The 27,935-nt window shown below is 40.0% G+C and overlaps 1 protein-coding gene and 1 gene segment (V, D, J or C); one reads left to right on the forward strand and one right to left on the reverse strand.

Moving 5' to 3' along the window:
• Window positions 1–540: 540 nt before the first annotated feature.
• LOC117454945 (CD209 antigen-like protein E) lies at window positions 541–17,308 on the reverse strand. The gene is made up of 6 exons (XM_034094245.2): window positions 17,038–17,308; window positions 12,961–13,089; window positions 10,892–11,068; window positions 9,915–10,090; window positions 9,104–9,219; window positions 541–2,170 (listed from the first exon to the last, which is right to left on the reverse strand). Exons 1-6 carry the CDS (start codon window positions 17,144–17,146, stop codon window positions 1,990–1,992), a joined length of 888 nt encoding a protein of 295 aa, XP_033950136.1. The 5' UTR covers window positions 17,147–17,308; the 3' UTR covers window positions 541–1,989.
• Window positions 17,309–25,044: 7,736 nt separating this feature from the next.
• Window positions 25,045–26,984, forward strand: LOC117455493 (Ig kappa-b4 chain C region-like). The segment is given in 2 exon segments: window positions 25,045–25,136; window positions 26,503–26,984. A coding segment is annotated over 1 exon segment (261 nt).
• The last annotated feature ends 951 nt before the right edge of the window (window positions 26,985–27,935 follow it).

The raw sequence follows: 27,935 nt of genomic DNA on the forward strand, positions 1-27,935 counted from the left end.
TGTGTGTATTTTCCCGAAGTTTAACAAGTGCTCCAGTCCCAGCTGTGTCCATGTTGTAGTTGTGTTTTTAGCTTCTTGCAGAGTTGTCTCTTTACAGTGTCTTTTGTAAACGCTGCTCATGTTTCTTCAAATTGGTGAAGATGTTTCTTCATTTGCATGTGTTGTTATGGCACATTTTTTTATACTGTTCTAGAAACTGCAGCACGTCTCTCCTAATGGAAGTGTTTTGGGCCGATGTATCGCGTTTAGCCCTGTCAGTAAACCATATTTTAAGGAGTAAACATGTTGAATATCAATTCTAAATACAATTTAACAAGCTCTGTATTCCTCCTTTTTTCTCCAAAGGTTCGCACATTATAGATTGAGTACTTAATTTCACTATTAGCAGTTTAGTGCAAACAAATGAAGATTAGGAAAGATAAAGAGCAACAGTAATACAATTATTCAGTACTTAAATAATAATAACTATCACTAACAATAGAAAAGTGGTAACATTTTGAGCAACATGTAATGCAAATGATACTGAAAAAAAAATTCATAGCAAAGTAACGTTTTTTTAATCAACATACATTTGTGTTTTTCATGATGAGAATTGCACAAGTTATACAATCTGAGAAATTAAGATACAAAACAATTATCTTTCATATTTATTTTTCCTAGATCCACAGGACACTCTTCTGCATAATGTCAAATATTTGATTAACAATTAAAAAGTTTCCATCAACAAAGCAGCTTACATGTTTTGACCCTTCCACTTCTAAAATGAAAGCGAACACATCGCATCACACAATCATACTGATTCACAATCAACGTCATGACACTCGCACTATGTACAGCAAATATAAATCTATTATAAACAGTATGTATTGCTAATAAAAACCCATTGCAAATATAAAGAAAAATCAATCTTGAATCCCTGATCTATAGAAAAAAGTAATATAAGAATATAATATGATTTAAGTGGTATTAGGCACTGATACATAGGTAACACCTTTGGTAGTATAAGTCATGGCAGCACCACAGTTCTGCTCCGAGGCTTCAGAAACAGCCACTGACTTCCAGCTTAGCATTTCTACTTTTTAATACATTGTAGATGATTAGAATGTATTAAAAGATGATTTAATATCAGGAGAACATTTACATTATAATCTGATACTCCTGATACTGGTTGACAGAACAATTGGCAGTACAATATTGCAGCAGAAAGCATTTTCTCTTAATGTGTTGCCTCTAAAATACATTCTAGTTCACAGTTATAATCAAAAGGTTTTCAATCATAACTGGATGCATTAGCTGACCTGATGTCAGGTCCTACAATCTATTGTATACAATCCATTAGTTCTTTTTTGTTTATTTCCTTCGCCAAGGAGGTCTTTTGTGAGTTTGTTTTGATTTGTTTGTCTGTTGATCAGCAGGAAGAAACCACTTGCCTGATTGTCATAAAGCTTGGTGTAGCATCGGCCAAGGAAGAACCTGTTACATTTCTGAGCTGATAAGATGTTTTCTTACCAATGGAAATGACCTTGGCAGAGGTCAGCTCTCTCTCAGCTTTCTTGTTTATTTGAGTTCTACAGACCTAAAAGGTAATACGCCTATAATAATCATATTTACATTCTTTTAAATTATGTATTGTATCGACCAGAAAAATCATGGATTATGTAAAGATTCAAATCAGTATGAAAAAAAAAGCTTTAAGGTAACTGCAACAGATCACAGCTGCTTTTCATTTTCTTCGTACTGCTGTAAACCCATTTCAAGGACACTTTTAAGGGCTATTTGGTACAGATAGGACCACCCTTGCCTATGTTTCAAATTAAGAAGTTAAAAAAACAAGACATTTCATTGCTCTCATGTTTCTCCTGTAAACATGTGTTAAAATATCCAACTTGATTGTGTCAGAACTAATAAGGGTTTAAGATGCAAAGGGTGCAGTTGAGAAACTCAAAATGGTCAACTTGTTTCCCGGACGATCAGAGTGGTGTTGTCGTGTCAGTGTGGCATAGCGGTACTGGCGCCTGGGACCATCTCTTTCTCACAGATGAACGGCCAGTACATGGTGCAGGGAGCGTCGTACCAGCTGCGGATCGCTACCCGTTCCATCACTTGTGTTTTCACAATGTAGCCACAGTCCTCGTTGATGTGGTTGTTGGGCTCGCAATCCTCCCAAAAACTAGTATGTAGAAAGAAAACAAGACAAAAATCACTCTGGTCAACGATATATTAAAAGGAATCCATAAACACAACCAATTAAACGGCTCTGCTCTGACGCTACCATTGTATTTCTACGGAGAGAGCGGCAAACTCGATTGGATCAGAGGACAGCCGTCTTTAGCGGCGCAAGTTAGCAGGAGGGTAACCATAAAACAAAAGCATCTAGCTGTTTTCATCACAAGGCTCTGTGCACAACTTTACAGAATACATGAATGCAGCGGAAGTTGTTAAATTGCTGTTTAAAAGTCATTTGTCTTTTATAAAGCAACGTTGAAAGAAGAGATGTGGAGATGCGCAGTGCTTCATTGTATCTGTCAGGCAGTGCCCATGAAGAAAAAAACACATAGTAATTCCACAGAATTTAACACAAATCTATCCAGAAAAGCTGTCGGCAGAAAAACATAAAAGCGGCAGACGCATGAAAAGTGGCTCAAGATTGAAGGAAAAAGGTTATATATTACACAGATTCGAGCCAGAAAAACACGAGGAAGAAAAAAGAAACATCTCAGCGGGAAAGGAGGATGTTAGGGGCCGAAAGAGGTATGATAAAAGGTTAGTCATTTTCAAAATGAGGAAGAGAAATCAGATGATTATTAAAAAACAAGTTGAGTTGGCACAAAGAAAATCACAGCATATCAACACTGGTCCAAGACATAATAGAAGATTAAGATGGCTTTGCATTTTAAAGCAAAATTGTTTCCTTCCACGCTCTGACAGATTTGTTTTCCATTGAACAGTCAGAGGTTAGGGTCACATGCAGTGCAGCCCCCTGCAGCAGTTACATAACGCTCCACAGAGCTGCTGTTTGCAGTCAGCAGGCAGACACGATCCTGGCCTCCCTACAGCTGCTACCTCACTTCAGACATTAGGAACCTTTAAGACTGCACCACACTGTTACATCTGAATTATGTCAAGAGTCAGTAAAGATAATAGATAAATAAATACCTAAAATAATGTTGGGAGAGAAACACATTCTTGCATGCACTTTGGGATTGTAGTCATTGCAGACCATTTACATGCACAAAAACGAACAAAACACAATACAGGAAAGAGAAAACCCCGAAAAGCATAATGGGGCCCTTTTAGAAAGAACAAAGAAATACAATGTGCTTTTCAATGGGAATCTATGGGCTCAGAACAGTCTCATAATACACACATGCACACAGAAGGATTCACACTTATATTTCCGGATCCACACTTGTGTTTTTCAATGCACACACATGTGTTCCGTTTCATATACATGTAAATAAAATCCAATTACAGAAAAAAGTTTTACATATGTATTTTTGATCCTCACATATTTGTTTTCCATTTAAAACCTCTGAACCTGCAAACACAAACAGCTTTCTGTGCACGGATCGCTGTGCATTCATGTGTGGGTTTTTGAGACTCCCCTGACGGTCACCCGATTCGTACTTGTAATTTTTTCTATCTATAGCCAATCAGATGTCTCCTTCATTCTAAGCCAATCACATGAGCGCGCCCCCGCGAGGGTATGATTTCTTGCGTTCATGACGTAGCGCTTCATATACGCATTTTGCGCAGTCCGGTCAGCTCGCTAAACAGAGGGCGGAGCATCAGGTGATTATGCAGAGCTGCGTGTCTCCGTCAGACTCAGCAGCTGATCTGATCTCTCTCTCGCGTCCGGTTACACTTCACTCGCGTTTATGTCCATATCGATCAGATCCAGCTCTCCTGATCGGCCTTTATAGAGAGCACCGATCAAACTATTAAGAGTGAATATCAGCCGATAATGACCGGCGGGGCTCCCCCCGTTGACAGCTACTGTCTAGCACTGGCTTCATAGTGCACTGATCGATTAGGCTAAGCTAACAACTTCATACAGACATAAATAAAGCAGCTGTATTCGCCACACAGGAAACACACATTTAAAACGGTTTTGCCTGCCGTTTTTGTGTACACAAGCATTCATCAATGGTTCGGAAAGTGGCGCGGTGCCTTAATAATATAAAGGCTTGTATTTGCGTGCATTTCCTGTTCGGAAAGTGGCGCTGTACTGAGAGTGGAGGTGTCCTGAGATTAGCGCCTGCAGGCAGGCTCCATGGAGCTGTCAGCTCCGGACTGCGCAAAATGCGTACATGAAGCGCTACGTCATGAACGCAAGAAATCTACCCTCGTGGGGGCGCACTCATGTGATTGGCTTAGAATTGAGGAGACATCTGATTGGCTATAGATAGAAAAAATTACAAGTACGAATCGGCTGACCGTCAGGGGAGTCTCAAAAAACCCACACACGAATGCACAGCGATCCGTGCACAGAAAGCGGTTTGTGTTTGCAGGTTCAGAGGTTTTAAACGGAAAACTAATATGTGTGGATCAAAAATACATATGTAAGACTTGTTTCTGTATTTGGATTTTATTTACATGTATATGAAACGGAACACATGTGTGTGTGTGCATTGAAAAACACAAGTGTGGATCCGGAAATACAAGTGTGCATCCTTTTGCGGATCATGAAATACAAGTGTGAATCCTTCTGTGTGCATGTGTGTATTATGAGACTGTTCTGAGCCCATAGGAATCCTCCAGTACTATTTTCCTCAACAAACTGACATTTTAAAAAGAATAAACTGGTATCTGCATGATTTTAAGGCACAATGACTAGGGTTTGTCCTTTATTAAGAAAAGCTAGAAGTTGGACCCATGTAACTAACTTTGTTTTCCAAACTTTTTTTGGAGTCCAGGAACTTTACTTATATTTGCCCTCCCAAAATGTCCTGACCCCGAAGGGATGATTTTCAAGTGAAACAGGAAAATCTTCTACTTCGCCTTTCCTGTCCACCACAACAACAACAGTCACTGTGCAGCTTGTAGGCCACACAAACTGCTCCAAAGTGCGTAGGCATGCGAGAGGTCAGTGCTCAGCAGAGGTCCAATGGTATGTTAATCTGATTGTGGTTGTTTGTCTTAGTTTGTGTGTTTCACAGACTGTGGATCCAGAAGGAGAACTCAAAGGTTGGGCTCTGATCAACTGCTAATCATGTCTCCATGTATCCACTACTGGGTATATGCAGGAATCCAGAAGTCAAATGTAATACCTTTTAAGACCCTTTCCATACATTAAGACCTCATCGCCACTTTGAGTTTTAACCGGTTACATTGGCGACACACTTTACCTCACATTGACTATATACAGTATTGATCGTCCTTCCTCCTTATCTTCCAACCATTTGGACGCAGACTTGCATTTCCACATAACGATGTTGTTTAACAACCGGCGTAAACTGACCTTCGCGCACTATCAAGCAGTGAGCGTGCGATGTCCTGTTCAGATGATGTCAAATCCAATGGGATGCCATAAATAAACTACACAGAATCACACTACACACCTTCAGAAAATCAGACAAGCAGTCAGTGCCTCTGCATCAGGTACAGCAAATGTGTTGTCCCTATGTCCACCTAATATCAATTAAAACACCATGACACAATTCCATCAGATTAATGATAAAAACCTAGAGGACATTATTCAACTTCTGAAATCCTGCCTTGATATTATTCCAACAGGATTTTTCAAAGATGTTTTTCGTTGGATGGCCTCAGATCTACTTCATATAGTAAACAAATCTCTTCACTCAGGTATTTTTCCACAGGCCCTGAAAACTGCAGTCATTAAACCGCTCTTAAAAAAGAATAATCTAGATGCTTCAGTAATGAACAATTACAGGCCCACATCAAACCTCCCCTTTCTAGGTAAAATAATTGAAAAAGTTGTTTTTCAACAGTGGAGTAATTTCTTGCATTTAAATAGTTGTTTCGATGTGTTCCAGTCAGGCTTTCGTCCAAACCACAGCACTGAGACTGCTCTTGTAAAGGTCTTCAATGACATCCACTTAAACACAGACAGTGGCAGAACTTCAGTGTTAGTATTATTAGATCTCAGTGCTGCGTTTGACACTGTTGACCACAACATATTACTAGACCGACTAGAAAACTGGATGGGACTTTCGGAAACAGTTATAAATTGGTTTGAATCCTACTTAAAGGACAGAAACAACTTTGTTTCTATAGGTAAATACACATCTGAGTTGACAAATATGACATGTGGGGTACCTCAAGGCTCCATCTTGGGGCCTCTTCTCTTTAACATCGACATCCTACCACTGGCTCAGATAATGAAAAATAACAACATACTGTACTGTAAGTTACCATAGCTATGCGGATGACACACACATTTACGTAACAATTTCACCAGGAGACTATGCTCCAATTCAAACACTGAGTAAGTGCATTGAACAAATCAATGACTGGATGTGTTAGAACTTTCTCCAATTAAACAAAGATAAAAACTGAGGTAATGGTTTTTGGAGCCAAGGCAGAACGTATAAAAGTTAGCGCTGAGCTTCAGTCTGCAATGTTCAAAACAACAGATAAAGCCAGAAATCTAGGTGTAGTCATGGACTCTGACCTGAGTTTCAACAGTCACATTAAAACAGTTACTAAATCAGCCTAATATCACCTAAAGAATATATCTAGGATTAAAAGACTAATGTCACAGCAGGATTTGGAAAAACTTGTCCATGCTTTTATCTTCAGTAGACTCGACTACTGCAATGGTGTCTTTACAGGTCTCACTAAAAAATCTATTAGGAAGCTGCAGCTGATTCAGAACGCTGCTGCTCGAGTCCTCACTAACACTAAGAAAGTGGATCACATCACTCCTGTTCTGAAGTCTTTACACTGGCTTCCTGTGTGTCAAAGAATAGATTTCAAAATACTGCTGCTGGTTTATAAAGCTTTGAATGGTTTAGGCCCAAAATACATTTCTGACCTCCTGCTAAATGATGAACCATCCAGAACTCTCAGGTCTTCAGGGACTGGTCAGCTTTCTGTCCCCAGAGTCAGAACTAATCATGGTAAAGCAGCGTTCAGTTATTATGCTCCAAATATCTGGAACAAACTCCCAGAAACCTGCAGGTCCGCTGCAACTCTGACTACTTTTAAATCCAGACTAAAGACTTTTCTTTTTGCCGCTGCTTTTAATTGAACTATTCACATCTTAAACTGCACTGTAACTTTTATCCATGTGTTTTTTCTTTTAATGTTTATTTTATTATCTTTTCTTTTTAATGACTGATTTTAAATGTCATTGTCTTAATGTTTTTCGTTTTTTGTAAAGCACTTTGAATTGCCTTGTGTTGAAAGGTGCTATATAAATAAACTTGCCTTGCCTTACGCAATGATTACATTCAGGCACACTGTAGAATACAACCTCTTTGGACAATTGATATACTTATTGAAAACAAGCTACAAAATGTAATACCTTGGAAAATGCCGTTTAATACTTTTTAATAGCCTTAATTTTCGCTAAATTGATTTATTAACTTTTAATACTTTTGAAGACCCCGCGGACACCCTGCAGAGCCTCAATCTTCAACATGTGTCAAGGCTACATATCACATCCTGCCACGTCTTTTATAACAACTCTTCAACTTTTCACTTTGAATTACACTTTTGTGTATTTTGCACACTTAATTTGAAATGTGTTTTATTTTTTACATCATGCTTATTCAACTCCTTATGTCCCTCATGCTATATTAAAGTATAAGCACTGACCAATTGTTTAATATATGATATCTGTATTCACAGCATGTACTTTGACTATTGTTTAGAAATCGACCAACAATGTAGCGATGTTTCCAGATGTTCGTGAAGGCCGAGTCTAGATTACAAGGGTGTCCAAACGGCCGGGGCCCAACTGCGAACCGCAGCTAATTCTAAAAGTATAATGGAAGATGGCCCATACAAGAAACTTCTGCTTGTCTTATATTGTACTAGATATATATGTACAAATATATTATACGGTAGTTATCAAAGACCACTATTCAAATAAATTCAGTAAATCAAAGACAAAAAAAATGTTCAAACAAATCTTGGTTGATAAAAAAGCTTAATAACTTATTTACATAACAAGCTTGAAATATATCCTTCATATTTCCCCTTATTGTAAAAAATCTGAGGCTTCTGTTTTGAGGAATGGGCTGTCAACACTTTTTGTAAGAAATAAATGAAACCGTCTGGAGAGCTGTGTTCAAGTATCAAGCATGCATCACCTACATTCGATTGATTTGACCAACTTATAACTTAATTTATGAGGACATATACCTCACCTCGAGTGAGGGGCAAGCCCTTGGTATATTTTTCTGTATGTGGCCCTCAGTGAAAAAAGTTTCGACACCCCTGGTCTAGAATTAAAAAAAGAACTCTGCATTGAATCTAATGGCGCATTTTCACTACAGCGCGGAGCTCGCTTTAAGCGTGCCGTGCCCGGCTCGTTTTTGGTTGCGTTTCCACCGGTTAGTAAAAACCATGAATTAATGCTTTGACAAGTCTGCAGACAGATGGAAGGCGAAAAACCTGTGAGCTTGAGTGCTAACAGCTAACAGCTGATGTTGTTTTTCTGTGGTTCTCATTGAAGATGACGTCACAGCTCCGCCTACACTGCGTTACTATAGTTACTGCCCCAGCTACTAAACTGTAATGGAAATGCAGCATAAAGCGAGCCAGTCCTAACAAGGCTTAACGAGGCCTAGCCATACCGAATGAGGCCGAGCGAGGCCCTGTAGTGGAAATGCATCAGAGTAAATGAGCGTGACATTGAGTTTAAACATGTATCCATGAACGAGGACTAAACACTGACGTTTTTAGACAGTAGAGATTAATACTAGAAAGTGGCAAAATTACTTTAGAAGAGAGCTTTCGGGAATTGATGAATATGTGGGGGAGTACCTCTGCTGCAGCACTGGTCAATTTAACAGAAGCTCTAGCTAGTCCTTTGCACGATTGATGATTTTACTGACACTTACAATCACTGTAGTGGAGCTAATTTATCTCAAGTAAACCCCAGGAACCAATGAAAAAGGTTTTGACCTACCCTCCGACCAGCGGGGTGCCATCCACCCATTTCCATGTATCCTCCGTGTGCTCGTCACTGATCCCAAACCAGAAGGCATTCCAATGACCTCTGGGAAGAAGACTCCACAGAAACGTCTGAGAAGAAACACACACAAGGAGATGTTGAAATAGTTCCCACACCAAGGGTTCAGGTGAGGTGCTGGTCCCTTCTTCAAGATCAACACTGTTTATATACGTACAATTATATTCAAGGAACACATTCCTTTATTGTGTTTCTATGTTAGAGAGACAACTCATCCATATCTTTAATATATCACCAGACAGGATGTTGATAGAGCCTAAATTGAATTCAATGATTGTGTTTTTTTAGACTTGTGATATATATATTATATATATACACAAATACATATATATATTTATATTATTGCAACATATCCCAAAATATAAAAGCAAAATACTTGCAAGAGCATCAAATGTGAATTTATACGCCCCCCTAAAAATATGAATGAAAATAGTCCCAAACAAATGTACTAAAGTTTTAGTAATTTAAGAAACCTTAAGAAAATAAAAAATACATATATATTTGTGAAGAGTTTTAAATATTAACATTGTTGGAAACATCGAGCTTGGAGCTGAGAGCCACAGACAGAAAGTCAGTTCTTAGAGACCGGTCAACACATTGATGTTTTTTGGGGGGGATTTGGTGATTGTAAGATATGTATAGATTAACACGATCCTTTAACCTTCAATGCCATTGTGTTTTATCCCGTAAGCAAAATGTAATGGCGTTCCTCAGGACCCTTGGCAGTGTTGTGACCGTGCAGCTCTACCTGCTCCTCTGCTGTGTGGATGATGGCCAGGTGAGCTCCTTTGCTCTGGCAGAAGGACTGGCTCTCGGGCCAATCCCTTGTGGTTCTCGAGATGAAGTAACAGCTGCTGTTAAAGAGATGCCAGTCCACGGGGCAGACGAAAGGGGCCTTTGTTGTCGGTTGGATCACCTCAGGAGCTGATGAGAAAGAGAGATTAGGTATCAAGGAAGCAGAAGAAATGCACACTTCTATAACCTGATAGAATGTGCCAAAGTTTTACAGGAATGAGACTTATTGACACCTATGGAGCCATATGAAGCACAGCGCAAGTTCTTTCAGGAAGACTGGTTATATATTCATTCACCCCGCAGCTGTCAGCTCATCACGGGTGTTCTCTTTAACCTATTGCATTTCACCTCAATCTCTAGCAGTGTTGGGGTCGTTACTCAAAAAAAAGAATGTATTACACATTACACATTGCTTTAAAAAAAAAAAAAAGTAATATATTACTTTACTTCTTTACTCTCTACATATAGTTACATTACTCTTTACATTACTTTTGCGTTACTCAGCAACAGCCTATAGCTAAAACTTAAAACTTAGGCCTACATGTGAAGACATAACACAAGTTAATAACGGTGAACATTCTAGTTCGGAGTCAAAACTTTAAAATGGTTTTCCACTCTCCTGCAATCAGCTGTGACTTCAGGTGTTCATGCTGCCGCCTCCACCTCATCCACCTCCTTTCATTGCATCCAGTGCCAGGAGAGCTAATCTAAAGACCTCATCACACCTCCTCTTCATCCCTTCTCCTCATCAAATCTAGATCTTCAACATCACCACAAGTGTCTAGACCAAGTGTCTAGACCCCGGGGTTCCTATAAGCTCACGGCTGAATTTCCCCCTTTAGATATACGATTTCAGGATCGGGGTCTATGACTTGTCAATAAATAAATGTTCTTTAAACCAAAAAATGAAGTCTTTCCTGATGGAACTACCTTTAGTGTACGTCTTGGTAGCCAGTTTGGCCAGCAGCTCGTCCTTCTCTTTCTGCAGCTGGTTTTTCTCCTGCTCCAGTTTGCTGATGGAGGCGGTGAGAGCCGACACGTTTGCGCCCTGCGTCTGCTTCTGCACCTCTGAGGTCGCCTCACCCTCGCCCTGCAGCTTGTTCTTATCTGTGGAACATATGGAATGATGGACTGTTGGTTCATACGTATAGTTCATGTAATCAATTCACTTTAAGGAAGGATTTTAGAAGAAAATTCACACCCAACAAGACTACGGTGTGCCACCAGGAATGATGGGTAGGTGGACAATCTTTTCTAAATATGGCCCTTATTCAACGTTCAAGAACACTGTCCAGATAAATGATTTCTTCTGTACCAAAAGTGTAAAAAGTCGTAAAAACTATTGTAAATATATAATACTAGTAACAGTTAGTCCTTTTACTTTGTCAATGTCCTCTGAAAGCTATTGAAAAAACACACACACTATTTAATTGATAAATGAGTGCATTTAAAAAAATTCAAATATTTGCTTTTATTAAAAAATATCTTAGCATTTGTAGTTTATATTAAAAGCTACTTGGAGCTAGTATTAGGGTGTTTATGAGGATTACAATTACCTCTCTAATACATATGTTATATTGCTGTGAAAACATCTCCTTCAACAGCTGTATTGGTTTAAGTTTCTTGACAAAAAGCTTTATTTTTGCAAGATTGCAAGCATTGAATCCTATCTTGATGAAATTATCTATTCTTAGTTATACTCTTTTTTTACTAAATATAGATTGAAAGCATCATAGAGTATTTTAATCATATGCAACCTCCGTTAACGTCAGCTTTTTGGTCTGGTTTTTAGCGGGACTATGAAGCCGCAGACAGCTAACACTAACTGAGTTATACTTTCCCTTAAACTTTCTACCTAATGGATGAGAAAAAATGAAGTTAAAATGTGTTTTCTTTATCCCCAGAAATGTGTTTTTCACCAAAAAGTCTTACATTTTAATTGTATATTCTTAGAAAATGTACTCTCAAATCGGGAAAATTATCCAAATAAAAAAGTAATCTATGTATTTGACCTAGTATAATTGTTTTAATTCATCTACAGCACTTTGAAAATGTCCACTTCAGACTTCTTATCACTTCACCCTGAAGTCTCACTCTGGCTAACGGGCTCTTTAAAGCAGCTCATCGGCCTTCTGACTATTTCAACATAACAAGCAAACACGCACACACGCTTTACTGTATGTGTAAAAACAAATCAGGGATACATTGGGCAAATGTTCCTGAAAAATCAATGTTGCAAGGCTCCCCTCTTTTATCTTTCCTGAAACTGTTCATTCTGCAATTTTTAACTCACTGCTTCTGCTTTTTTTTCATCACAAGCGTGTCACAAAATTGTATTTTGTATTATCTTCCTGACTAGTATCCTGAAATGTTTGCTGGTGCTATTAGATTGTCAACAGTTATCAAACAACTGTGTTGACAGTTAATGTGGTAGAAGTATAGGAGTATACCCTCAACATTATTACATTAAATAAATATGACGTTAATACAAAGGAACTACAATGGTGTTTCCTTGGTAAAAGGAATGCAGAAAAAGCGAAATATAAACATGTGTTACTCCTCATAGCTCTCAAATTAGTAAACAAACGTATTCTTGCTTACTAGATTAGCATGAATACTTACTAGCGTATACGTATAGACATATGTGGAAATGATCATAGTTGAGAGATATAAAACACAACATGACATAAATATGAAACAAATATTTGTAGGCTTTGAACAGAAAAGGGATCACAAAACGATGTATGTTCTTTTCCTAACCAGCATTAAGATGGCATTTGCTACCACATAAAAACGTTTGCCTATGTTAAAGTTTTCAAATGTGCATCACTTTTTTTCTGTGTTTAATTAGCACTTGGATGTCTTTAATGGCACATTGCAGCTTCTAAATGTTGAAGTCTCCTCTGTGTTCAGCAAAAATCTCCACAGAGTTTCTTTCTAATGTATTGTTTTAACTTTAATACACACAGCAATAACATAAATAGTGTGTGTGTACTCACAGTGTGCCGTGACGGCTATGATGGAGAAGAGTAGGACGGCACACAGCGTGGCCAGGCACATGGTGGCGAGGCGGTAGGGCACGGGGCCGCTCGGCCTGGGGAGTACTCTGACTGGGGATACTGGGTGAGCTGGGAAAACACATTGGGAAAAAAGAAAACAATAACTTTCCATTCATGTTAAGGATAGGGAGTTAAAGAGGTCACATTTCTACATTGCAGTAAATGGAGAGGAGGCAAGCCCTCCTTTCCCTGTTTCATAAATGATTTCAAGTCCTTTTTGCTGTCCCTTGGAAAAATACAATCTTGTAACCTGTCTATAAAGATTTACAATGATATTTCCAAATGGTTATTATTTTAAGTAAGCTTAATGCCTCTTAAATGTTTTTGTGCCTTTATGCTTTTTCTTTCCCCCTGGCTCTTATTGGATGTATTATTTATGTGTTTTGTCTTATTGTGATTTCATGTCATTTTAATGTATATTTTTCTTTGCACTTATGTTGAGAACTTGACGATATCCTCACCGAGCTTTTGTATGTTCTATCTATGTTCAATAAAAAAATTAAAAAACAGGTCATAATTAATTTTGGAGTTTTGATTTTATATTAAAACATCTCCTTCAAACAACTGTATCCATTCAAGTTTCTCTCCAAAAAGTACATTTTAGAGCATGAAAGCACCTTAGTGTAAGTTGTATGACACTTCTGGCTGCTAACGCTAATAGCTCTTCTCCTGAAGAATTCAAAACAAATGTGTTGTTCACAATGTAGCATATCAAGGAAAAAGGAGGGGGTGCAATAATGAGTTTAGGAGTTTACTGCATCCCAAACATATTTTCCATAACTCTTAGGACGCTGTTAGTCACTAGCTCTGACAGTCGTATGGTACTCGTTATACAACTTTTAAATCCAACCAGGCTCTGTGAATAGAATTAAAATCTCAATGCATTGTCAGTAAAACTATTGTACAGGCAATTTACATTTCTGCACTTGATTCCAAAAATATACAGTCCCTATCATTATATCTGCAGCTGAACACTGTTAATCAATGCACATTACACTTTACCAATTATGCCCCCAACTTCACTCCCAGTATCACAAATGTTAGATGGACTTCTTAAGTGACTAAACTAAATATCTCATGTTTATTTGTAAAAAAAATATGAAACCATCAAATATATATGTTGTAATCTTTGCAGCAATGTTTAAAACACAATATCTCCGGGAGAACACATCAACCCTTCACTACATACAGCTCTGAAAAAACTTAAGAGACCACTGCAGCATTATCAGTTTCTCTGGTTTTACTTTTTATAGGTATGTCCTTGAGATGTTTTATTTTATTCTATAAACTGCTGACAAATGTCTCTGTGTTCGAATTCAACAGACACTGGAATGGAATGGTCTCTTAATTACAGATGTAGCACATTAAATCAACCATACACAATTCAACAAAAAATGCTTCTTTCGCTTTTTCATATAAACTAAAGCTCAAAATAATGTATTCAAACTAATTGTATTAATTCCCGCATGCTCTGTTCAGACTTGTCAAAAACAAACGTTTTCCAGGATGTTGCAAAACTGGCTGAACTCAAATAAACAAATCAAGCAAACAGCAGTTAGGGAAATAAAGCCCCAGGTGAATTGATTTATTCCCACACTGATTCAAGGGTGTGTCCTTATAGCTAATGCTGCGAGGATGTCACTTACAGCAATGCATCAATTGAAATTCATGATATTTAGTAAATTCAGAAAAAGCAACCATTTTTGTATATATCCATGTTGAATTTCTACCATGAGCATTTGTTTGGCCTTTCACCAAAGAACTGTTCTTTGTTTTAGATATTGATTTATTTTTAACTCTTTTTAATGCCAGGGAACTTACAAGGAAAAGCTTACAACCAAATGCTGAAGAGGTTTATTATTCAACAAGTTCAACATCTCAATTAAGCATGTTATAATCAGTAGCGTGGCGTGGGGAAACATTTAGGGGAAGCCAATAATACGTCCTTTCTTTTGGGTCGGGGTGTGGTGGTCAATGTAAAAACGTAACCAGATGAGTGATTACAGCACCCGGTATCATTTTACACACATTTGTATCATACAGATGCAGGACTTACACACGCCTGTTATCTAACCGACAGGTCCGCACGCACTCTCCAGCCCAAACTCTAATAAGCATTCATTCACAAACTAAATCAGGAGACCTTTAACGTTTTACGTCCGATTCACTCCTTTTTCCCTCGCTGTACACAGCTCCAGTTTGGGCATTGGCCTGTCATCAGATTTTATTTGTTGATGCTTCTGTAGCGGAAGTTTAGTACAATTATTTTTGATTAAATACTCCAAATCTCCACCCTCCATAATTACACTTGCTTCAGTTGCTTGCTACTTTCTAACGGCGGTGAGAGTGGTGCAGTGGCGCTATCTATCTTCTATCGATTAGATTTATGATTAGAAAATTATAAAAGGAGGGTGGACATGTGGATATTATCCGGCTGAACAAAACGTGCATTTATCGAACGGCCCGTCCACACAGCGGCGTGCGTTGAAGCTTCCAACGCTTCTGCCCATTCACTTTGAATGGGGTGACGTCACTTTTAGCCGAACTGCATTTTGGGAAGCGACGTGGAGCGTTGCTGGCGTTGCTCGCGTCAAAAGTTGAACATTGCTCAACTTTTGACGCCTCAACGGAGGCGTCAGCCAATGAAATCCCGTTTATGCAAATCTGCCTGTACAAGCGCTAGCCAATCAAACCGTGTGTATGCTGGGAGAGACTACGCAGGTCATTTCCTCATATTCAAAAAATTGAGCGGTAGTGAATCACCCGGTGCTGTATGATCAGTCTCTGTTCATCTACCGGGATACAAACCGGAGGAGCAAGGCATGGAGGGAGGTGGCAGAGACAGTGGATGAAACTGGTAGGTTTTCGCCTGTTTGGGGATTTTATATCCAGTTTACTTCGTTTTAACATTGCTATTGCTTTGTATGTCGGGGGCGGGAGATTCATGTGATTGGTTGTTGGTCGCAAAAAATCCCCAAGCTTCAGGATACTCCCACCTCCAAGCGTCAACGCACGCTGCTGTGTGGACGGGCCGTAACAGGTTCGTTTTCTACTGACCTTATTTCGAGCTATCTTCCAAAATCCTATGGAGAAATCCCATTGCTTTCTGTCGAGGGAACCCGAGCGCAGCTTACTTCCGGGTTTTAGGACCCTGAAGTAACACTAAATTGATGTGATTTGATTGGATTGTGAGGCAAGGGAAGCCAGCTGCCTCTGGCTTCCCTTGGCATGGCCCTGACCAATCACAGGTCGGCAGGGGCATGACGTGAGCCTCATCTGATTGGTCAATCCCTCCATTTTTTTCACCAAGGGAAGCCAATTTCGGCTGGCCTCCTCCAGGCCTCCTCTCGCCACAGAGAGTGCAATCTACTGTTTCACCATAACATCTAGAGGGGCGCTGTTTCACTCTTTGTAAAATACTCGATGAGAATGGGGGAGATACGGGCCGGCAGCAACACACAACAAAGAATTTCCAAAACTAAACGAAGTGTTTTTATTTATTTATTAAAATTATAACTACAATCCGAAAAAACAGGGGAAGCCTGGCTTCCCTTGGCCTCCAGGAGAAAACGCCACTGGTTATAATATAAATGTCGCAATAAGCAGTGAAACACTGAAACTAAATGACTGCTAGAGGAAAAGTCAATGACTGTCAGAGCAGAGGGTTCATCCTCCAGGGATCATAAATATGACGATGAATAGGATTCTGCTACATTTTTATAAACTAAACAATCTTGTTTTTAGCCTGTTTGGTTGAGTTAAGGTGTAATTTGACACCGTTGCGTATGCTTGGTATACTTTCATGTTATACAATCGTAATTGTTGCTCTTGTTTTGTAAAGCAACTTTTGTATTCGTAAGTCTTTACAGATGAGTGAACAACTGAGTTTTAGCACTGTGTTTTGATTTGTAAGGTGATCCAGTATTTTCTTCCTTAGCAGCAAGCAATAACTGTGAGAAAGCTCCTTTATAGTGAAAACACATCAGTTAGATTAAAGAATGAAAGTTTAATCCTTACCACCGAATTCTACATCTGGCCTGCGGTTCAGATCGTCGTAAACCCCGTCATCGTCTATCAGTTTGGAGTACATCCCCTCACGGGCCAGGGAGATCCCGGCAGTCGACATTATATTTACGTTTTAAATTAAAAACTACAACGTTTCAGTGTGGGGTTTAAAAAAAGCAGGCTCTGAGTCAGTGATCTCCTCTCCTCTCTCTGTTTCAATTGTTTTTAAAACTGTCCCTGGCTGGTGCCTCACTGGAGTGAAGCCATGAGTCAAGAACATGGTCAAGCACCGCAGCTCAGACGATTTCTGGTCATCCATTTCAAAATAAAAGCCCAGATGATTCAAAAGCGCTGCGGTTTTTTAAACATTTTACTAATGTTAAGTAGGTCAATTGCAATGTAAAACTTTGATACAATGGTGTTTTAATTTTACGAGGCCATATTAGTTGTATTATTACTGGATTTATGTCAAATGATAGCTATGCTGCATACTTTGTGTTACTTATTTTCTGGTACCCTTTTCTAAAAATAATACGTTTGTAATGTATTGTAGTCTGCTAGACCATTGTCTTCCCAAACTTTGAGTAGGAAACTTAATTTGTTATTAACTTAGAAAATAGTATATATATTCAAATAATTGAACATTTAATCTACTATAACAACTGTTTATTTATGACCTAATGATAATTATAAAAGCACTTGATTGTTCACATTTTTCACATGTTGGGAACTGAGAAACTCAGGTTCCCATTATTTATGACTAAATACAATTTCTAACTGCGGACATGATGCATTATTAAAAAGGGAAAGACACATGAACATGTTGAAGCAATGAAATACTTCCAGAAACCCTTCATAAGGGATGCCCTGTCAGAAAGTAACTAGTAAGAAAAAGGTCTGCTGGCAAACTCAAACAAAAAAGATCAAATTCATTGTGTTTTGCCCGGGACAGATCCAATGAATGCAGATGATGAGGAACTGTATTGAGCAACAGTGCAGAGTCTCTGCTTAGAGATGCCCTCCATCAGCGTGTAGTGGCACTCATCCACCACCTGAGGGTGCAGCAGAACAAACTATGTCAGACAGAGAATTATATATGTGTGTTGATAAAGAAACGAACATTTAATCCTGGAGATGAACTTTGACCTCCATGAGAGCAGAATAATTCATACTTGATAAATAGTTTTAGTTAAATGTTCAGGCAAAGCTTGACTGTTGCAGAATGGAGTCAGTACTTGTGGGTAGATGGAGGCATACTGCATCTGACTGAACACTAAATCTGTTGTTTCTGGGACAAAGCTTGCAGTAAATAGATTTAAAGTTTTGGATATGGACGGAAATGTTGATTTTATTCAATACTTACTTGTGCAAAGTGATTAAAAAGCAGTATATTTAAAAATGTCATGTTTGGAGGCAGAGCAGAGTGGATGTTTGAATTAGTTTTTGATTGTTCAAAGCATAAAAATACATCTTGTTCTAACTGACATTTGTAAAGCCATGTTTTTTCTCTTTATCATCAAGGCTCACTCAGATCTGCTTTACTACTCAATTAATTATTATTTCAAAAATAATTTTAAATTAATCTTTGAACTTATGCAACATTTCTAAATTGTGTAATATACTGTCTCAAATGTTTTAAACATGGATGTAATTTAAATACACATCAAGCAATTGATTGCTGACAGCTCATTCCATGCATTTTTTCATGTATAAAATAAGTACTTTAATTACAATTTTTGATTTTAATAACATAGTTAGGTCCTGGATGGATATCCTCGTGGATTCATCTTCCTATTATACACACATGCATTTCCAAACATCTGGACTACCTATGTTGCAAATGTATTATCTTTTCAATTTACACACGGCATCTATTGCACGTCTGTCCGTCCTGGGAGAGGGATCCCTCCTCTGTTGCTCTCCCTGAGGTTTCTCCCATTTTTCCCTTTAAACTGGGTTTTCTTTGGAAGTTTTTCCTTGTACGATGTGAGGGTCTAAGGACAGAGGGTGTCGTATTGTCATACTGATATTCTGTACACACTGTGAAGACCACTGAGACAAATGTAACATTTGTGATATTGGGCTATATAAATAAACATTGATTGATTGATTGATTGATTGATTGATTGATTGATTGATTGATTGATTGATTGATTGATTGACATGTGTCTTTTGGTGGTCTGATATATTTCAACAACTACTTAAAATGTGTCCTAATGTTGTACTTTATTTCCAGTGTAGTCTGACATATTTCAGGTGATTCTGTGTGAAGTGTCTCTGTGCTGATTTGCATGAGAGGCTTCTTAAAGGGAAGTGAAACAAATAGGCTCATTCCAATACCCCTCCTCGACTCCTCTCTTCCCCTCCTCCGGGACTTGACCCGGAAATCGATCAAGACACACCATTTTGAAGGACGTCCCAATAGCTGAAATGCACACGGAGGAGTCGAGGAGGGGTGAGGGAGGAAGGGTGCGGGAGGAGACAAAAGGGAGGATACACGCGAGCAGACTACGCGGAAGTGTTTTCACTACTCGCAAAAGCCCCGCCCCCACCTTCACAGCTGGTCCATTTCAACAGAGGAAAACCGACAACTGGAAGATGAGTGGAAAAGCGTCACATAAATGGATAAGTGCTCACAGCTCTGTGGGAATTATTAGCCTCATCCCAATACCCCTCATCGACTCCTCCTTTCCCTCACTCGCGTCCCTTCCTTGCATCTTAGCTCCGCCTCCGTAAGATGCGAGCAAGAGACACGAGGAGGTGACGCGAGAACAGAGGAGTCCTCAGGTATTGATTGGGATGTCCTCGTTCACTCAAACGTCACTCTTAAACGACGTCTGTTAATGATGACATGCGCACAGCTGTATCCCCTCTCATCGGGCTTAACTGAAGAACCCCTTAGAACCGGCCCATTTGTTGTTAAATATTTATTTAAATGAATGAATCTTTCTCTTGTCAAGGAATTCAATGTATGATGGTTGGTCCTGCTTTTGTGTTCCGTTTTGGTGTAAAATGTAGCCTACATTTAAATAAAAATATAATTATAATAATGTGAAAGCCTTTTAGAAATGAATTGCACATAATAATTCCCACGGAGCTGTGAGCACTTATACATTTATGTGACGCTTTTCCACTCATCTTCCAGTTGTCGGTTTTCCTCTGTTGAAATGGACCAGCTGTGAAGGTGGGGGCGGGGATTTTATACGCGAGTAGTGAAAACACTTCCGCGTAGTCTGCTCGCGTGTATCCTCCCTTTCGTCTCCTCCCTCACCCCTCCCTGACTCCTTCAAAATGGCGTGTCTTGATCGATTTCCGGGTCAAGTCCTGGAGGAGGGGAAGAGAGGAGTCGAGGAGGGGTATTGGGATGAGGCTATGGACTCCAGGATACTCTGCAACTTCTACAGATGCACCATACAGTAGAGAGCATCCTGACCTTCTACAGGTGCACCATAGAGAGCATCCTGCCCTTCTACAGGTGCACCATAGAGAGGATTCTGACCTTCTACAGGTGCACCATAGAGAGCATCCTGCCCTTCTACAGGTGCACCATAGAGAGGATTCTGACCTTCTACAGGTGCACCATAGAGAGCATCCTGACCTTCTACAGGTGCACCATAGAGAGGATCCTGACCTTGCAGGTGCACCATAGAGAGCATCCTGCCCTTCTACAGGTGCACCATAGAGAGGATTCTGACCTTCTACAGGTGCACCATAGAGAGCATCCTGACCTTCTACAGGTGCACCATAGAGAGGATCCTGACCTTGCAGGTGCACCATAGAGAGGATCCTGACCTTGCAGGTGCACCATAGAGAGGATCCTGACCTTACAGGTGCACCATAGAGAGAATCCTGACCTTGCAGGTGCACCACAGAGAGGATCCTGACTGGCATCACGGCCTGGTACGGCAGCTGCTCCGCCCTCAATCGTAAGACTCTACAGAGGGTGGTGAAAACGGCACAGAACATCACCAGGACGGAGCTGCCATCCATGGAGGACCTCTACTCCCAGCGGCTCAGGAGGAAAGCCCTCAGAATGATAAAAGACCCCCATCCACAAAATGTTCTGTCTGCTGCCGTCTGGCAGGCGGTACCGCAACATCAGGTCCAAAACCACCTGACTCAGAGACAGTTTCATCCCACAGGCCATAAGACTATTAAACACCTGAACCCTTTAAAGTACATCCATAAACATTCATCTGTTTGCATCTTGAAAATTATTTATCTAATATATCATATTCCAATTGTATATAGACTATTCATGAACTATTTCTGTTTTATTTGTATTTACTAGAACATCTAAAAACATTCTATTGCACTATTGTATACCAAACAAAACCACCAGACTCAGAGACAGCTTCATCACACAGCCTGTAAGACTATTAAACACCTGAGCTTGCACTATTTGAATTTGTATTTGTGTTTTTTGTAATACTGGTGTGTGTGTGTGTGTGTGTGTGTGTGTGTGTGTGTGTGTGTGTGTGTGTGTGTGTGTGTGTGTGTGTGTGTGTGTGTGTCCTCAGTGAAGTGTATCAGTCCCTGCAGTAGCTTCCAGCTGCAGCAGTCAGTTCAGTTCCTGTTCAGTCTGACTGAGGGAGGTTTTTGTACGATGCTTTTTCACTGTGTGAACACCCACTGACTGTTGGGGTAATGTGCACTCTGACAGGAGTAAACTGCTGCATCATCAGTCTGGACTCCACTGATGGTCAGAGTGAAGTCAGAGTTTGATCCACTGCCTGTAAAACGGTCTGAAACCCTGATTCTCGAGTGCTAGCACGGTAAATGAGCAGTTTAGGAGTTCCTCCATCTCTCTGTTGGTACCAGGCTAAAAAAAGTCCCCATTATAAACCGCCTGACTGGTCCTACATGTGATGGAGACGGAGCATCCCGGAGCAGAGCTCACTGCTCCAGACTGAGTCACTGTGAACTGGCCTCTGGACTCTGAGGACACAGAGACAAAGACATAAAGCAGAGTCATGGTTTTGTCCGCTTCATTCCAGAGGGACGGATGTTCACAGAGGAGAGGAGTTTGATTCTCTGGACTTTACCTGTGAAGCAGCAGCAGAGGAGAGTCCAGATGAGGACGCAGATCAAAGTCATGTTCTTGATGAGGAGGATTCCTGTGGCTTCTGTTGTCATGAAGGACAGCTGTCAGTCATCCAGTGCTCAACTCTCAGGACTATAAAGTGTCCCAGAGCACTGGAGCATGGTGCTGCTGATGCAAAGTGTCTCTCTATGGAAATGCTCTGACTGACTCCAGCAGGGACCTGGATTACTGATCACGAGGAAGAAGAGAAAGAAGATGGACCTCCCCTCCCACACACACACACACACACACACACACACACACACACACACACACACACACACACACACACACACACACACACACACACACACACACACACACACACACACACACACACACACACACACACACACACACACACACACACACACACACACACACACATTACAAGTACATAGGTGCACAGGAACATGTGCCAGGGAGCATATGGGGGTTCGGTGCCCTGCTCAAGGGCACTTTCAGGGCGGGCTCACTTGTTCTTTTTCAATTTCATATAATTCACTCTCACACAAATCAAACTCTCTTCCTCCACAACAATCTAAAATAAAGCTTTATAAAATGACAATGATTTACATTTTGCCCGATTGATTAGAGAGTTTTTCTTAAAGGCCCTGACACACCAAGCAGTCACCAGAGGACTAGCCGACGCTGAAGTCGGCTGTTGCCTGGCCGTGTTCTCCTGCGTTTTGGCCATGTGTCGCACGGGAACACACCGCACCGACTTCAGTGCGTGAGTGGCAATAACTCTCCTTACCAGCAGGCGGCGGTAGTGTGTATTCGTCATTCAAAAGAGGCAACAACCGGAAGACAGAGAAGAAGAAGAGTATCTTTTCTCCGTAATATCATACAGAGCTGGCCTCTCCTGGATCAAGGTGATGAGCAGGTCTTCGTTTGCATCATTCCAGATCGCCATGATGAGATGAAAATGAATAGCAGTCTGTGTGTGCCTTCTTAAATCGTTTGTTTACATCCCTCACTTCCGCTTCGCTTCTCATGCACTGATTTGCTAGCTGAACAGCCAATCAGAGTGATTATTTGGTCCGACTGCCAGACCCGATGCATGGCCGATTCAACATGTTGAATCGGCCATGCATCGGGTCTGGCAGTCCAAATAAGGCGTGTCACGGTCGACGGTGCGGGACACACCAACCTGACTAAGGCGCCGCAAATGCCCGACAGCCTCTGACTATGGGCTCAGAACAGTCTCATAATACACACATGCACACAGAAGGATTCACACTTGTATGTCATGATCTGCAAAAGGTTTCAAACTTGTATTTCCGGATCCACACTTGTGTTTTTCAATGCACACACAAATGTGTTCCGTTTCATATACATGTAAATAAAATCCAAATACATAAAAAAGTTTTACATGTGTATTTTTGATCCTCGCATATTTATTTTCCGTTTAAAACCGCTGCACCTGCAAACACAAACAGCGTTCTGTGCACGGATCGCTTTGCATTCGTGTGTGGGTTTTTTGAGACTCCCCTGACGGTCAGCCGATTCGTACTTGTAATGTTTTCTATCTATAGCCAATCAGATGTCTCCTTCATTCTAAACCAATCACACGAGCGCGCCCCCACGAGGGTAAGATTACTTCATATACGCATTTTGCGCAATCCGGTCAGCTCGCTAAACAGAGGGAGGAGCATCAGGCTCATGCAGAGCAGCGTGTCTCCATCAGACTCAGCAGCTGATCTGATCTCTCTCTCGCGTCCGGTTATACTTCACTCGCGTTTATGTCCATATCGATCAGATCCAGCTCTCCTGATCGGCCTCTATAGAGAGCACCGATCAAACTATTAAGAGTGAATATCGGCCGATAATGATCAGCGGGGCTCCCCCCGTTAACAGTCCAAGAATCTCCCTATGTCTATGGGCTCAGAACAGTCTCATAATACACACATGCACACAGAAGGATTCACTATCACTGGCTTCGTAGTGCACTGATCGATTAGGCTAACCTAACCTGTAGCTGCTCCCTCCACACTCACAACAACTTCATACAGACATAAATAAAGCAGCTGTATTCGCCATACAGGAAACACACATTTAAAACGGTTTTGCCTGATGTTTTTGTGTACACAAGCATTCATCAATGGTTCGGGAAGTGGCGCGGTGCCTTAATAATATAAAGGCTTGTATTTTCGTGCATTTTCTGTTCGGAAAGTGGCGCTGTACTGAGAGTGGAGGTGTCCTGAGATTAGGCTCCATGGACCTGTGAGCTCCGGACTGCGCAAAATGCGTACATGAAGCACTACGTCATGAACGCAATAAATCTACCCTCGTGGGGGCGCGCTCATGTGATTGGCTTAGAATTGAGGAGACATCTGATTGGCTATAGATAGAAATAATTACAAGTACGAATCGGCTGACCGTCAGGGGAGTCTCAAAAAACCCACACACGAATGCACAGCGATCCGTGCACAGAAAGCTGTTTGTGTTTGCAGGTTCAGAGGATTTAAACGGAAAACAAATATGTGAGGATCAAAAATACACATGTAAAACTTTTTTCTGTATTTGGATTTTATTTACATGAATATGAAACGGAATACATTTGTGTGTGCATTGAAAAACACAAGTGTGGATCCGGAAATACAAGTTTGAATCCTTTTGCGGATCATGAAATACAAGTGTGAATCCTTCTGTGCGCATGTGTGTATTATGAGACTGTTCTGAGCCCATATCTGACGGCCTCTGACTCCCAAAATCGGGTTGGTGTGTCAGGGCCTTAAGAAATAACGTGATTATATGCACTTAATTAAATATTTGTATTTTGCTTTTTAAATGTATAACAGCTCACAAAAAAAGATTCAATACTTTTCCATATCTTGTGAATTTGTTTTAAAAAATGTAAGCAGTTATTATATAAACTGGGTAAACTGTGGATGTGTTTGGTGAGTTTGTTTGTGTCAAAGTCAGAGAGCCGTGTCTCTACAGTGAGAGGTTTTTGTATGGTGGCTCAATGACTTTGTATCACTGTGGTACACGTTCGGTGGAGGAACCAGACTGGATGTTGGAAGTAAGTCAAATGTTAATTTATAAGAGAAATGTCTCTTTTGTTGTACTTTTTATTTAGCAAAGAGAAATAATTGCCTCTCCATGTCATTGTATAAATTCTTCTCAGATATATTTTGCACTGAGAGGCTAACTTTACTCCAGCAAAAGACGTTTAAATGTTTTCATGAGAGTTAAACATTGAACAGAAAATACATCATTATTTCCTCCTTTAATGGTGAAGTAGCATCTTGAGGGCTGGTAGGTTTAGTTCAGTGTGTCAAAGTCAGAGAGCCGTGTTACAGCGAGAGGTTTTTGTACGGCGGCTCAATGACTTTGTATCACAGTGGTTGACTTTTGGAGGAGGAACCAGACTGGATGTTGGAAGTAAGTTTCTGCACAAAAACTAAATATGATGTTGTTAAGAGACGTTTTAATTCTGTGTTAGAGTGTTTCAGAGATAGATTTATATTATTTTAATTGTAACTTTTAAGTATATTAGTATTCACTTTAGTATTTCTCTTCATCATTGAGCTTAAGTCGGAGAAGCTTTTCTTGAAATGTCTTTACACATTCCAAACATAATGTCATTTAAACAGCTTGGAATGTGAAAAGATGAAACTGCTGATTTTTCCTTAACTTATTCTTATTTGTCCATCTCGGTTCTCCCTTCAGTTCTCAAATAAATTACGAATACAGTTTTTTATAAACAGTTGAACAGAGTAAAGATAACGATGGATATAAAAAAACATGTTGAATTATTTCAGACATTATTTTAAAGTCTGTAAAACTGTGATTGAGATTCACATTGAGCACAATTGATTGCTCCATTTCCTGTATTTGTTCATTTATCCACTAAATAATTGAATAATGGTTTGTAGAGTTCAGGTTTTGGATGATTTGAACAACAACTACTTACAATGTGTCCTAATGTTGTCCTTTATTTCCAGTGTAGTCTGACATATTTCAGGTGATTCTGTGTGAAGTGTCTCTGTGCTGATTTGCATGAGAGGCTTCTTAAAGGGAAGTGAAACAATGTGTGAGTGAGAGACTGATGGAGCAGAACCAACATCCGCTGCTGTGTCTGTAAAGCCGGTGTGTCCTTGGGCAAGACACTTCGCCTGAACTTGCTCCTGTGGGTATTGTCCACAGTACATGACCATTGCATGTATATAAAAAAAAATATGTATATGTGTAATGTGTATCTGTAAAGCGCTTTGAGCACTGGAAAAAAAAAGCACTATAATAAATGCAAGGAATTATTATTATTATTAACATCTGACAGAAACTCCTTAAAGGAGAAACGCTCTCACAGTAAAGGTGTCCCAGTGTCTGCTGGTTGATTGACAGCTGTGTGCTCCCTGTCCTCTAATCTGATTGGTGTCTCCTAGGTGATGTCCGTCCCATCCTGACGGTGCTGCCCCCCTCCACAGAAGAGCTGCAGCAGGGGAAGGCCACGCTCATGTGCCTGGCCAACAAGGGCTTCCCCTCAGACTGGAGTCTGGCCTGGAAGGTGGACGGCAGCAGCAGCAGCAGCAGCAGCTGGGAGGAGAGCAGGAGCCCCGGGGTGCTGGAGAAGGACGTCCACTACAGCTGGAGCAGCACCCTGAGGCTCCCTGCAGACCAGTGGAGGAAGGCGCGCTCTGTGACCTGTGAGGCCACCCAGGGCTCCCAGACTCCGCTCTCAGAGACACTGAGGAGAGACCAGTGTTCCCAGTCCTGAGCTGACTCACTGGGACTCTGCTTCCTCTCTCTCACTGCTCTCAGTCTGCTCTCTGGCTCTCAGGACATGTTTCAACATCTACCTGTTTTTGCTTTGTCGATGGTTTCAACATTTTAAATAATAAAGATAAATGTGTGTATTTTAAAAGTGGTATATCTTCTGATTCCCTTTCTCTAAAATATTATATAAAAGGAACCTCATTCACTTTAATTCACAAAAGATTCATCCTAGTTTTATTTTTGTTAATCAAGATTGGTACCAATAACCATAGCATGAACATTTTAATGGTAAACCGCAAAGTTCTCTCTCATCACTAATGTTAGAGTAAATCCATGTGTGATGTTCATGTGTTGTTCAACTTTACCTTGAATATATTCTCAAAATCTAAATCAAAAATATTTCCAGGGTTATAAATAAAAAGCAGTAAATCATCTGCATAAAGTTAAATAACATGAATCTAAATTGATATTTTACCTATCTAGATGAAACATTACATACAGTACTACAGTCTCTGTCTTTTAGCAGAATTTAAACATAGATTTTTCGGTACTTGAATTGAAACTAATATTATACTAAAACAAACTCCTATCGTCTTTTCCTAACCACTACTCCATGACGTCTGAGGGAAACCTCACCAAGTTAATGAATAGTGGTTTTTATTATGTTGTTTTATGATTTATGAACCTGGACAACAGTGAAAAATATATTATTTATTAGGTTGGAATTGAAGTATAAACGTGAATTGAAACTTATTGTTGCTCACACGTATTAATCCACATGAATCCCAATACGTATGATTGTATGAAAATATTTTAAAGTAAATACAATTGTATTTATTATAAACCTGTTACTGTAGGCCTCAACCTATCACTGTGTATATCACCAATTAAACGTGTTTGATAACGTTTAAGAAACCTCAACTCAGTAAAGACTGAGAAATGTTGACTTTATTTGATAATTTTACAGTTATAAAGTGACATTCATATTTTGTCTTTTGATTATTATAGTGTTGAACGTTCAAAACCAATCCCTTGGGCAAGTTAAGATATAACTTGTAAAATGTTTAATAAGAAAGCTGAAGCAAAGTGTTCAGAAGAGAGT

Source organism: Pseudochaenichthys georgianus, chromosome 11 (genome assembly GCF_902827115.2).
Source record: "Pseudochaenichthys georgianus chromosome 11, fPseGeo1.2, whole genome shotgun sequence".
Taxonomy (NCBI): Eukaryota; Metazoa; Chordata; class Actinopteri; order Perciformes; family Channichthyidae; genus Pseudochaenichthys; species Pseudochaenichthys georgianus.